Below are 12505 nucleotides of genomic sequence, written 5' to 3' on the forward strand. Positions count from 1 at the left end.
CTGGTTGGACCCTTATGGATATTATTTCTGATCTGTTGGCATACCACAATAAAATCATTGCAAACAAGGTTGCCACCTATGTGGTAGCAGCTCTAAAAAATCACCACAATCTTCTAATGATGTCTGCCGAAGACTACAAAGAGGACCGCCTGCAATAGTATTTTGATGCTGCTGTTAATCTCAGTTTGTATTGATAATTATTAGTGGTATAATTAGTGGTATGTTTGTCCCTGCTTCCCTGGTGTTTCTCCTAGCAGGAGTGTAGATACGCTACCAATCTGTGATTGTAGCTACTTGCATTATTCCCATGCTTTGTAATGGCCATTGTGTCACAAACAAATAAAATTGCTCAAAGACAATTATTATTCCCTCTAGAACCCTTTTAGTCTGGGTGTAGAAGAATAAATGCAGATACATGAACTTTAACTATTTTGTACTAATTGTATTATACAATGGCTCTATCTATTGATATTTTTACTTATGCTTTAATAACCATCTATATACACCTTATATAATAATAATAATTGTATCAAGACTAAGGCAAAATATTGTGCTTGGATATCTCCTAGAATGCAAGATGCCCAGAGTGTGTCTTACATATTTTGTGCCTGTTAAGTAAAAACATCTGGAAAGCCATCTACGACAAATGAAAAGTCAACCGCTACCGAAAACACAGCTTACAGACCAGAGATAACTTACAGCAATGGGACAAGGGCTGATAGCAACAAGCAAGGCAAAGAAGAAGTCATTTTAATGAAGTTCCCTGCTCCCTCTTAGCAGGAACAGAGCAGTTGTCAAATTCAACCACGGGATCAGATAAGAATCTTTAAAAAAGCAATTCTGGGAAGATGATGCTCTGTAACCAAATTTGCATGTACATTTTCCTAAGCAATCAGGTGTAAAACTCACATTTAGATTTTAAATTTACATATACAGGAAGTCTGGTGAGGAAGAGAAAAAAGATTAGATATACTTACCCTGGATGGACTAGGATGTCCTCCGTTCCCCCAGGACCCTGAGCTAGTTCTGTCTTCTACATCTAGGGACAAAAAAGTTCTTTAGGCTTTATTGCAATAATTCTTTCCTTTTGTATAGGCACTTTTAAATTAATGTTTCAAATTAATCTCCTGTTGCCTTTAATTAAGAACCAGGCACAGGGCTACTACAATGATAGTGGCTTCTGACCCAACCACTTAAATTAACTCATTTAAATTCACAGCAGAAATGAACTGGACCCTCAGGAACCAGAGGGTTTGCACATAAAAATTATTCTAGTCACTCAGTCTTTCAGGAGACATTTAAGAAGTGGCTGGAAGTCACTGACTAAAGTTGGAATTCAAAACCTAGCGCAAAACCATACAGGCTCAAGGATAAAACTGACAATGCTACGTAGCAAATAAAGCATACTCTCCCTATATAAAAGTTATTCTGTATAACTGCAAGAAATATCCCTTCATGAATCACTTTTGATGAATTGATTTGGAGAGCATCCCTCATAAAGAAAAAAGAAAAATTTGCAGGCTGAGGAATCCTGTGTTTCAATGAACCAAATTGCTGAATTGGGACACTAATGAACTTAAATTTCAGCTTGGCCATGAACTCACCAAATGCATTTTTCAGGGTTACCAACTCTTTAAATAAATAAATTTTAAAATCCCAATACCTGGAGGGGGCACAGTGATTGGGTGGGTGGAACCAAGGAGTCAAATAAATCACAAAAGCAATCAATTCACTCAGGCAGCCTTCCTCAACTTGATGTACTCCCGAAGTTTTGGAATACAATTCCCATCAACCCTGGCAGTTGGGCAAGTTGTCCGATTCTGATGAGGATTGGGAGTTCAAAAATGTCTTGGCACAACAGGTTGGGGAAGGCTAAACTAAGATGCACACTGTACAGAATTTTTAAAGAGGTCACTGAGTGGAGAGGGGAAGTCCAGCTGTTGTCTTTTGCTGGTCAGTTGGCAAATTCAACTGATCAAAACTCTTCAGGGTGGCTTTCTGAAACTCGAAAACTTTTTTGGAAACTTTCTAACATGTTTTCAGGTTTGGGAGGTTAACAACGATGGGAATAAAATATTCCAGTGCCTGGGAAGTACTCTTGAGAAGGATTAGCTCAAAATGTGAGCTGTACTGTTGATCTGTCATTTCCTTTTGACTTAGAATATTAAGACTGTTGTTACAGAGATTTCCAAGATTTATTTCTGCCAATGCAAAGAAGCAGTTTGTAGCATGAACCAAGGAGGTTAAAACTTTGCATTCTGTCCTTCATTCCTGATTTATGACTCTTAGAAAATCACCTTTTGGGAAGTGGAAGGTATAGCATTCACCTCGCAAAGGTGCTGCAAGGCTTAACTAATTACATATGCTAAACCGCTATTAAGACCTTTTTGATGAAAAAGGTTATAAGAATTTTTAATTATTGCTCTACAACTACATGCTTCTCCTTGACAAAAATGGAAGAGGGTACAGAAACGTTTGTTTCCCCGGAAAATTGCACCTCTCGTGCTTATTTCACTAGAGGAGGCTTCTAATGGAAAGCTACTCTTTTTGTAAATAAAATAAAGAGAGGAAGTGAGGAAGGTAAGAATGGAGGGGGGGAGCACACAATATGTTTCCACATGAGTTATTTTCATTACAGCTTGCTCTGTTGTCTAATTTTATTGACTTAGGCCACCTGAGAAGGGAGGCAGAATGGCTGTTTCCAATTGTACCTTGAATGCAACCTGGTGTTCCTTGTGGATAGTCAGAGACAGTGCATCATGTGCCTCAGGGTACATTGTGGCAGTTCTGAGGTTGTGTCAGGGCCCAAGAGAAGAAACAGAAGTCCCTCAACTCTACTGTTTAAGGCAGAGTCCATTACGTGCTTTGTGGCATACTAAAGCGCGTTGGAGTATGCTTGCCTGACTGCTCATTAAAAATGTGTTGAGAATCTCCTGTGACTATTCTAGTTAGGCAGACGTCCAGCAAAGCAATTAAGAGCAAGCTTAATTTTAAGCATAACTATAAAGTTCTAGTGAATTATTTTTTCCCAGTGATATTTAATATCAAATCATAACATATGAAGAACAGCATACCAAAGCAGGCAAAGAGAAAACATCCTATCCCTAAATGTTTGTGTTAGATGCATTGTACTGGAGCCAACAGCACAACTCCTCCCAGCTGCATTGTGCTACTAGTAGTTTAAAGGGGCTCTACATTGTTTTGAAATAATTTTACGATGCCAGAATGAGGTTTTGTGAGGAGAATTTAAGGAAAGCCCTGCTGCATCATACCAAAGGCCTGTCTTGTCCAGACAGACAGACAGTAGCCAACCAGATGACCCTGGTAGCCTGAAAACCAGACACAAGTACAAGGGTACTCTTCTGCCTGTGACCCTCAACATTACCACCTCTGATAAAGGATGTAATATAGCAGCCTTTAACAGCCATACCTCTATCAATTTGTCGAATACCCTTTTCAAAGCTGTCCAAGTCAGTGAACATCACTACATCTTGCACAGCTTAACTATGTGCTTTGAAATAGTACTTTCTTTTGTCTGTCACTTTGTTCTGCTTCGTTGGATGACCCTGAGTTATATTATTATGAAAAGTCACTTGGGGCTTAACCAGGCAAGATGACAGAGACCCATGTTCTGGATTTCCTGGGTGTTTCTTAAAATTTTAGCAAACTGCCGTTATGAGGGGGAAGGGGATTTGGATTGGGCCCTCAGCACCCAGGAGGGGGGTGTAACCCTTTCCCCATTTTCTTGAGTAAAGCTTACCATTCCCTGACAAGTAGATACTGAATACAATTCTTCCTCACGATATGGCTGTTTTCAGAAAACATAGGGATGGCTTCAGACCTGCATAAATGGAACCAGAATCCAGAGACCCAGAATGCAGCAGGAGCTTCCCACTGGAGGAAGGGAACACGGTGGTGATTTTCACCAATTCCTCATTCCCTCTGCAGCCTGCAGGACTGCCTTTCACACTGTTCCAGAGGGTCTCTCACAGAAAGCAGCAGAAGGATTGAGGAATCAGGGAAAATGGAAGAAGCACCTTTAGCATCAGAACTATGCTGAGCACAAGTCATGACCTAACCTATAGTTAGACTATGGAATTTTCTCCCACAATAAGTAGTAGTAGTAGTAGTAGTAATAGTAGTAGTAGTAGTAGTAGTAGTAGTATACCACCCTTCATCCGAAGGTCACAGAGAGATTTACAATGTAAAAATACAAAACAAGATCACAAAATACATAATAAAAACAAAGACAAAGACAACCCAAAAATCCACAACACATTTTAAAAGGGCATCAGATGTCACAGGCCTGATTAAAGAGGAATGTTTTTGCCTGGCACCCTAAAGGTGTTTAATAATGAAGGCACCAGCTGAATCTCCCTGGGGAAAGCAGTCAACAAATGGGGAGTCACTGTTGTTCTTGTGTTGCCACCCTCCGGAACTTTTGCAAAGAAGGCACATGAAGAAGGGCCTCCGTTTATGATTGCAGGGTCCAGGTTGGGTCATATGAGGAGAAGCAGTCACAAATGTATTGTGATCCTGGCCACCAGTTTGCATGACTTGAAAAGAGGATTGGACAAATTAATGGAGGATAAGACTGTCAATGGCTATGTTCTATCTCCACTCTCAAAGTCTTTATGCCTCTGCTTAACAGCTACTAGGTGGAGAGAACGCAGTTGCACTCAGGTCCTGCTTCCCAAGGGCGTCTGGTTGACCACTGGGGAAAAACATTATGGACTGCATAGGTCTCTGGCCTGATCAAGCAGGGCTCTTCCTAGGCTCTCAATTTTTGGAAGGAACTGAGAAGATACCAGATGAACAGGACAATCTTGTTATCTGATGAATAGCCACAATTTGTCAACTGAATGCAACGGAATGGTGCTTTCCCCAGCAATGTGCACTGCTAAAAAATAGTTGGCACCCGTTCCTTGGATACTGTTTTGAGTGCTTAAATCAAGAAGCAGAAATATAAAACCAGAAGTCCAGTGTAGTCATTCTTACGGAACATTACTGAATGCCTCCACACTACTAAAACCACATACTTCCTCTTTAAATAACTGGAACAACTTTCCAGGTGAGAGCAAGCCATTAATTTATCATAAAGGGATGCTAGAGCATTATCCGCCATCGCATTCATTACGGATTATTATTAATTCTATTACTTGAAACAATAGATTTAATCTGATTGAACAAAAAGGCATGTAGAAAAGATTAACAAAAGCAAAGCACTTAAATTACATGTAGAATATGAATTGGGTTTGCACGTGCAGTTATGAAGCTTAGGCATCTGTGCTGTGTATCTGTGACCTAGCTGTATGAGCAAAGAAAGTGTTTGCCTCCACCTTGATCTGTCCCCCTCCCCTTGCATGTTAACATGTTTGTTAATGTTATATTTCTCCGCATCACAATTCCTAATATCTCAATGAAACATTAAAGTGCTAATAACACAAGACATTCCAGGTAAATATTTAATTACATTCTTTAAAATATGTGCATCATTTAAATGACAGATCAGATCAACCATTGCATTCAGTTAATTAGGCAGAGCTTTTTAAAATCACGGGTGTTATGCAACTGATTATTAACTCTTTTGGATTCTGATTCAAGGCACATCCAAACCATAGATGAAACTGAATGGCTTTTCAACAGACTTTTTCAGCACAGTTTGGCATCACAGTCTCTGCTCCATTCTGAAATCACGTGCCCAGGAGAAATCAATCATCAGCCTAAGTGAAAATCATACATATCTGAATACAGGATCATAGCCTAAATTATGATACATGGCATCATTTATGAATGTCCAGCTACTTATTCCCAAACTTGCAATTTTGTTTCAGGTAGGTAGCTGTGTTGGTCTGACGCAGTCGAAATAAATAAAAAAACGAAAAAAAACTGTCCAGTAGCACCTTAGAGACCAACTAAGTTTGTTCTGGGCATAAGCTTTCATGTACATGCACACTTCTTCTGCATGCATACAAAAGCTTATACCCAGAACAAACTTAGTTGGTCTCTAAGGTGCTACTGGACTTTTTTTTTATTGCAATTTTGTGTCTCCCTTCCCATTCTTTCTTTCCCCGAAATTCCAGCTCCTCCACAAAAGTTTAAACAATAATATAAGCTGGTCATGTCACAGATGTGCCAAATTTCAGCCTGCTGTAAATGAGGGGTATCCATCTTCCACTCAGGCAATGGGGTTTCTCTTTCTTCTCCTCCCTCCTGCAGCCCTCCTTCGTGCCCCCAGTCTGCCGCAGCGGTTCCTCAATGCTCAAGAGCAAATTTTGTGGGCCAGGTGCTGGACAGAGAAGAGTATGGGAAAGTTCTTTTACATGAGCAGAAGTCTATTACACAGGCAGATGGACACTGTTGGATGTCACCCAAAGTTTATGACTTGAGTGGGGGAAATGTCATGTATGATGTAAATATTTCAGCAGCAATGATCCTGTAGCATACCCCCATCAATAAAGTGTGTGTGTCTCTCTCTCTGTGTGTGTGTACAGAAAGGTTATAGAAATCAATATTGGTATGATTGTAGATATTATTTATTGTGACTACTGCAACTATGTGTGATCCTCTTGTGAATTCCAAAGTGTTTTCAGATGCATTAGGTCTTTGCAACAGCCATTCCCACATTTTACTACAAATGTTCCCTCATCAAAATTCAACAGAGAAACTAAGGTGGCCAGTCATGAACTCTATATGTGAATTGACTTTACTAACATAACCAAGAGCAGACTTTTTCTCTTTCTAATAACTTATCTGATTGAAATGCACATCTCCACTTAACTCTCCCAAGACACAAATACCCTAATCATGTGCAAATTTATTAGCAAACAAAGTTCGGATTGCTGCCAAACAGTGTGATCCACAAGACATTTAAACAAACATACTTTAATTTAATCCACTGTGGTCACTTGAAGTCAACGGGACTCAAGATGATGATTCACAGCTGAGTGTTTGACCTGTTGCCAATAAAAAGCATTGCATAAAGCAAAAAATTTGATCTCTGGTGTTTGATCTGTGATAGTCCATTGCCATGTGCAAATCACTGCTCAGTGCTATTGTTATTCAAATTCCAAACTTGTTTATGTGAACAAGCTGCAGGTATAAAACTACATCTAACACTGTTTTGGCTACTTTAGCCATGGAAAATTCATTCTGTATCCTTAAACTGTGTGTAGAATGGAGGCAGCTAATTCTAGATCTTTAGGACGGTATCCAACTAAATCATTAATTGTATTTAGGAGCTTCAGGAAATGACATCTGTAAGTGCAATACAACTTTCCCCTCCTTTTTCATCCAACCCTCCAGAGCAGATCTTGGGTAACATGGGGGAGAGGAGAGAGAGGGGAAGTCCCACTGCAACAGTGGAGTCATTCCACATTCACAAGGATACAACCCTCAGACTTTCTTGCACTAATATTTTTCTCTGCCAATTAACTCCCCTCTATTTTTACCCAAATGTCACATAATACATGCAAAAGTTCACTTTAGCCTAACTTATGCTAACCTTTCGGCTACTTTCATTCATAACATGATAATGCATGCCTATATCCTAAAATTTGATTGTAATGATTCTAACCCAGGTTAAACACCTTTCAACTTATATTGTTCCCATTGCTGCTCCTAAGTTCTAGGATGTCTGTAGTGGCATGTAAATGTCTTCTTTACCACGAAATAGTCCAGAAGCTGTGACGATAACTTCCGCCCTACAGACTTCTCCACAACAATGCATGTCAGTGATAACTCAAGGCTAAATTACAGCAATGTGTCCTACTCGCATACGAACATCGTGAATCTAGATGCAAAGACTCTGTAGATGAGTGAACAGATAAACATTCCTGCAATAGCAGCATTCTCTCTCTTTTTCTGAAAAGGGCCAAAAACATGATAGAATCCAACTCAGATATGCCTCTGAATGTTGTGTGTCATGTTGATTTCACCCTTCAGTTGAGACCATCAGCCTGAAAACCTACAATTTCTACCTGGGGGGAAAATGCACCTGTTTTACTTCTGTGTCCTGCAGTGGCATCCATGCGTGCAGATCCTATAGTCACCGATTCCTAAACATTCAAAGTGATAACTGTATGAATTTAACTGGAAAATCAAAACAGCAGTGCAAACTACAGCAAAAGGAAACTGTATGTAGAACTAGGGAAAATCAGACGTGAATGTTCAGTATTGCTCATATACGGCCCCCCAAACCTGAGGCTTATTATGCAATTCTTTATCTACAGGTGGGAGACCATTTCACGTGGGGGTTTCAATCCCAGACCCCCATGCACACACCGGTAGGGGGGGCATATAAGCATGGCCCACCCCATTCTGCCCCCATTCCGCCTTCTTCTAGATCCAAAAGGACCCACGTGTCGGCGATTGTGCGTCAACTAGATGTGCCTAAAATGGTTGCCACTCGTACAATACATGTGCCTTTAACAGGCAGAATGGAAATGCAAGTATCACCCATAACTACATTTCTGATTTCAAACTGGGCCATGACATGAAGAAGTTCCAAGTTAGGCTTTCCTTAGATTTATGGTTTGATCGAGCCAGTGTGGTGTAGTGGTTAAGAGCGCTAGTCTCGTAATCTGGGGAACCGGGTTCGCGTCTCCGCTCCTCCACATGCAGCTGCTGGATGACCTTGGGCTAGTCACACTTCTTTGAAGTCTCCCAGCCCCACTCACCTCACAGAGTGTTTGTTGTGGGGGAGGAAGGGAAAGGAGAATGTTAGCCGCTTTGAGACTCCTTAAAGGGAGTGAAAGGCGGGATATCAAATCCAAACTCCTCTTCTTCTTCTTCTTCTTCTTCTTCTTCTTCTTCTTCTTCTTCTGATCTGTTTGTATCAGGGCTGGGTAAAATTCAGTCTTACTTGATCTCTTTGCCCCCGGGATTTACTAGAACAGGCATAGGCAATCTCCGGCCCTCCAGATGTTTTGGACTACAATTCCCATCATCCCTGACCACTGGTCCTGTTAACTAGGGATCATGGGAGTTGTAGGCCAAAACATCTGGAGGGCCGAAGGTTGCCTATGCCTGTACTAGAATCCCCAGGATCTACTAGTATATGTTAAACCTGCTACGCAATAACATCAAACAAAGCTGTGTTCAGTGAACACAGACACTAGCATAACTAGTGTCTTTAGGGATTAGAACAAGATCCACTTTAAATTCAACATCGTATGCAAGAATCACAGCAACCAGCAACTATTAGGTGGTCCACTGTTGAATGGTCCACCAGTGAACTGTCATCTCTACATTCTGCCCATACTTGATTTAAATCATTTACAGGCTGCTGGATCACTCATGCAACAAAGTGAGCTGACCTACTTCTGGTGGCTCTCTAATGAGAGATGGTGAGTGCAGGAACTGGTATCTGAATGGTGCCCTAAGAGACTTAAACAGTTCATTCTAGTAGAGAAAACACCGTTTGCATTCTGATTGCAAAACACCATTGGCTGGTATCAACAGGCTGTTTTTCTAGAGCAACACTCACTTTTAAAACTATCAATACAGAAACAAAAAATCCTGGGGCTGGATTCTGCACTATTGGAAGCCAGAACAAGGACTCCTCTGCTAGCAATCTGCTCTGGAGGGTTGGAAAAACCCACAGAACATCATACAGGGTGGCGGGGGGTGAGGTGGGAATAGCTCCATCTAGCAATCAGAAATGTGTGCATTGTTTGAGCAACTGTATTAGTGTGATGATGAATTCCATCCATGAGGATCCATATTCCTGCCAGAGATCTGAAATCTATATACAAAAAGGGTGTTGCTGCGCACATGATACAGGTATTTTTAGTTGCTCCTTAGTGCACAGCTGATCACCATGAGAATCAGGCCATTCTCACTTCTTCTCCGTGCATAGATGGAATACATCAAGTATGCTCCCTACTTGGCTGAACCACCATATACATCACAAGAGGTGGACATGAACATGTCCTGGGACTCCTGCATAGCAAAAGAAGAACTGTGGAATTCCCTGTACCCAAATCTGCTAAAAGTAAAAATTTATTCTGAAAAATCAGGATTTTGAAGATCTGTTTATTTATCTGTTTTTCTTGGGGGATGTATTAAATTTCTGTTACAATATGTAAATTACTGAGGTAAGAAGGGATGGGGACAGAAACAAACAAATACAACCTGATGGAAGAATTAAGAACATGTACAATATACCTACCCACCCATGTCAGCAAAGCCAGGGGATCATGGTGCCAAAGTTCTCTCATGACATCACTGAAAGCTCTTTGCCATCAAGCTATTTTAATTTCAGCTTTACAATATTCAGGTCTTTCTAGCATATTAAGGTTTTACTCAGTGATCTGAAAAATGGCAAGCAATCACTCCTGTGTATTATCTTCGTAGGTCGTGCCTAAGCTTTCAGCCAATTTTCTTTGTATTTAGACTTAAATGTGCAAACCGCACTATATTAGTCTGCAAAGCATCAATGAGAAGGCTTAATTAAGTAACACTGACAGATAAATCCATTTCTTTTTCAGTAATCAAATCAAAGCAGGTTGACATAACACAGAAACTTAATACAGTTATTCCCTTGTAATTGGAAAAAGGCCCTTTACTTCTCATTAAAGTAATCTTCTGGGTATTGGCATAATAAGACATCTCAGGGCTTTAATATTACCCTATAAAAGTCTCAAGATACAGACTCCCTTAAGCAAACATGCAAGATTATCTAATTCCTTCATCACAGTGGAACATGTCGTTCCTATTGTTTCAAAATTGTTAATTCTTTATCTCATCTATAGTCCAAAAAGAATACATCAGTATATAAAAAAATGAAGACACAAATGCTATTCTTGAAATGATTTCAAAACTGAATGATGTGCTATTACTAAAATTAAAGGATTTTTTTTGTTTAGAATTTATGAAATACTTGTACAAATTGGTTACAATATTGGGCAAACCTAACTTTACTACTATAGGTTTCCTTGCTTTGAAACTTTTTTTTTTCAAACAACTTGAAAGCTTTCCATTATAAGTTCATTTTGAGCTTTTGAATCATGCCTGAAGCCTGGGTTCTTGATTGAGCTAGGAGAGGTACAATAGGTTGAGGAAAACAAAATGAAAAGGAAACCGGAAAAAAATTTACACCAGGAAAAAATTATATGGTTACTACCTAAAATCTCAACAGAGACTTGAAAAAGGCCTAAACACATCTTCAAACCCTCGGTTCCATGCTTTTCAATTTTAGAAATTGTTCCTAATCTATTTGATTCTCACAACCACTGTTAAGATAAACCTGAGAAACAATGGCTTGCCCATGGTTGTTTGATAAGCAGGTTGTTTTTACCTGAATATTCTACCCCATGCTTCACTGATCAAGTAATTTAGAAGATCACTCCAACATCAAAATATCTGTATCAGACAGTCAATTACTTGCTTTATCTATTGCCTTCTACTGGCTTTGACTAAAAGCTGAACTCTTCTAAATTGTAATTAATTGCAATGAAGAATGTGGTTTGGATCCTAACTTCAACCTCCATGAAAAGAAAGTAGCTTCCATTCACAGATGTAAAGTGCTACTCACGAAACAAATCTTTACATGAGTGCAACTCTCCTTCTAGAAGATGACTACAAGCAACTAAAAATGTCGTAAGGTGTTCGACACTATGGCTGTTAAGTCATCTGTTTTAACACAAATATAAGGGACCTTTTCTTTTCCTATCAGGCATTCTAATGTGTGGCAAAAGTTGAGAGCCTTACAAAATGGTAACAGTTCTGCACTTTTCCCACATGGCTGCATGGTAATAATGGTCTGCATTAGTGGTCTATGAATGACTATGTTGCATGCATATGCAATTTCCTCAAGCTATAGAATTTCATGGGAAGGAATCTTCTTAGAGAAGAGCTTGTTTTCCCTGCAGAATTACAATACCGGGTGTTGATTACCTTTGAAATAACGAAATCCTTGCTGTTTTTGTAAAAGAAAATCTCACTAAAGTTTTGGTATTTGAAGTGTTTTTTTTTTCTGTAGCAAGAAAGCCCATAGTATGCAATCTCTAAACACATGTAAGTTCATGTGATTAGGTTTATCGGATATTAATCTTAACACATTCTCATTTGGATTGCTCCCTAATTTATTTCTTCATTTCAAGATCACCCTCAGCATTTTTGTCAGGGGGCAACAGATGTCCCCAGTACTAAATTACTTTTTAAAAAATCTTTTAGATGTTTATCCTCTAGATTCCGGCCTTTTTCTGTGCTTTAAAACCAGGGTTTCAAAACTGGTTAAAGAGCAAGTTACTTGGCTTTCAAAAACCAATTCCTGCTTTATTAAATTACGTATATGGCTGCATTGCAGTCAATCGATTCAGATTTCTGTCAAAGTTTCCAACCTCACCAACACAGTCTTGTGTGTTGTCCTCTTTCATCACAAGTTGTGATCACACATTTAAGAAGCAGGCAAGCATCACTGATTTCTTCATGGGGTAAGTGTCTGCATTCACCCAGAGTTCTCCCTTCATTTATCTCAACTTCTCACTTATATACCTGAAAT

The 12505-nt window shown here is 39.6% G+C and overlaps 1 protein-coding gene across 17 annotated transcripts in view; it reads right to left on the minus strand.

Annotated features, from left to right (window-relative positions):
• TCF4 (transcription factor 4) overlaps window positions 1-12505 on the minus strand; it is a 339025-nt gene that overhangs the window by 229044 nt on the left and 97476 nt on the right. For all 17 annotated transcript variants that reach the window (XR_014539543.1, XR_014539544.1, XM_083575633.1 and 14 more), the window contains one exon: window positions 978-1039. Coding sequence is in view for 15 of the 17 variants with exons in the window: in XM_083575633.1 (XP_083431759.1) it covers window positions 978-1039 (62 nt within the window). In the remaining 2 variants the exon portion in view is untranslated. The remainder of the gene's footprint in view (window positions 1-977; window positions 1040-12505) is intronic.

Source organism: Podarcis filfolensis (genome assembly GCF_964270895.1).
Source record: "Podarcis filfolensis genome assembly, chromosome: 11".
Classification (NCBI taxonomy): domain Eukaryota; kingdom Metazoa; phylum Chordata; class Lepidosauria; order Squamata; family Lacertidae; genus Podarcis; species Podarcis filfolensis.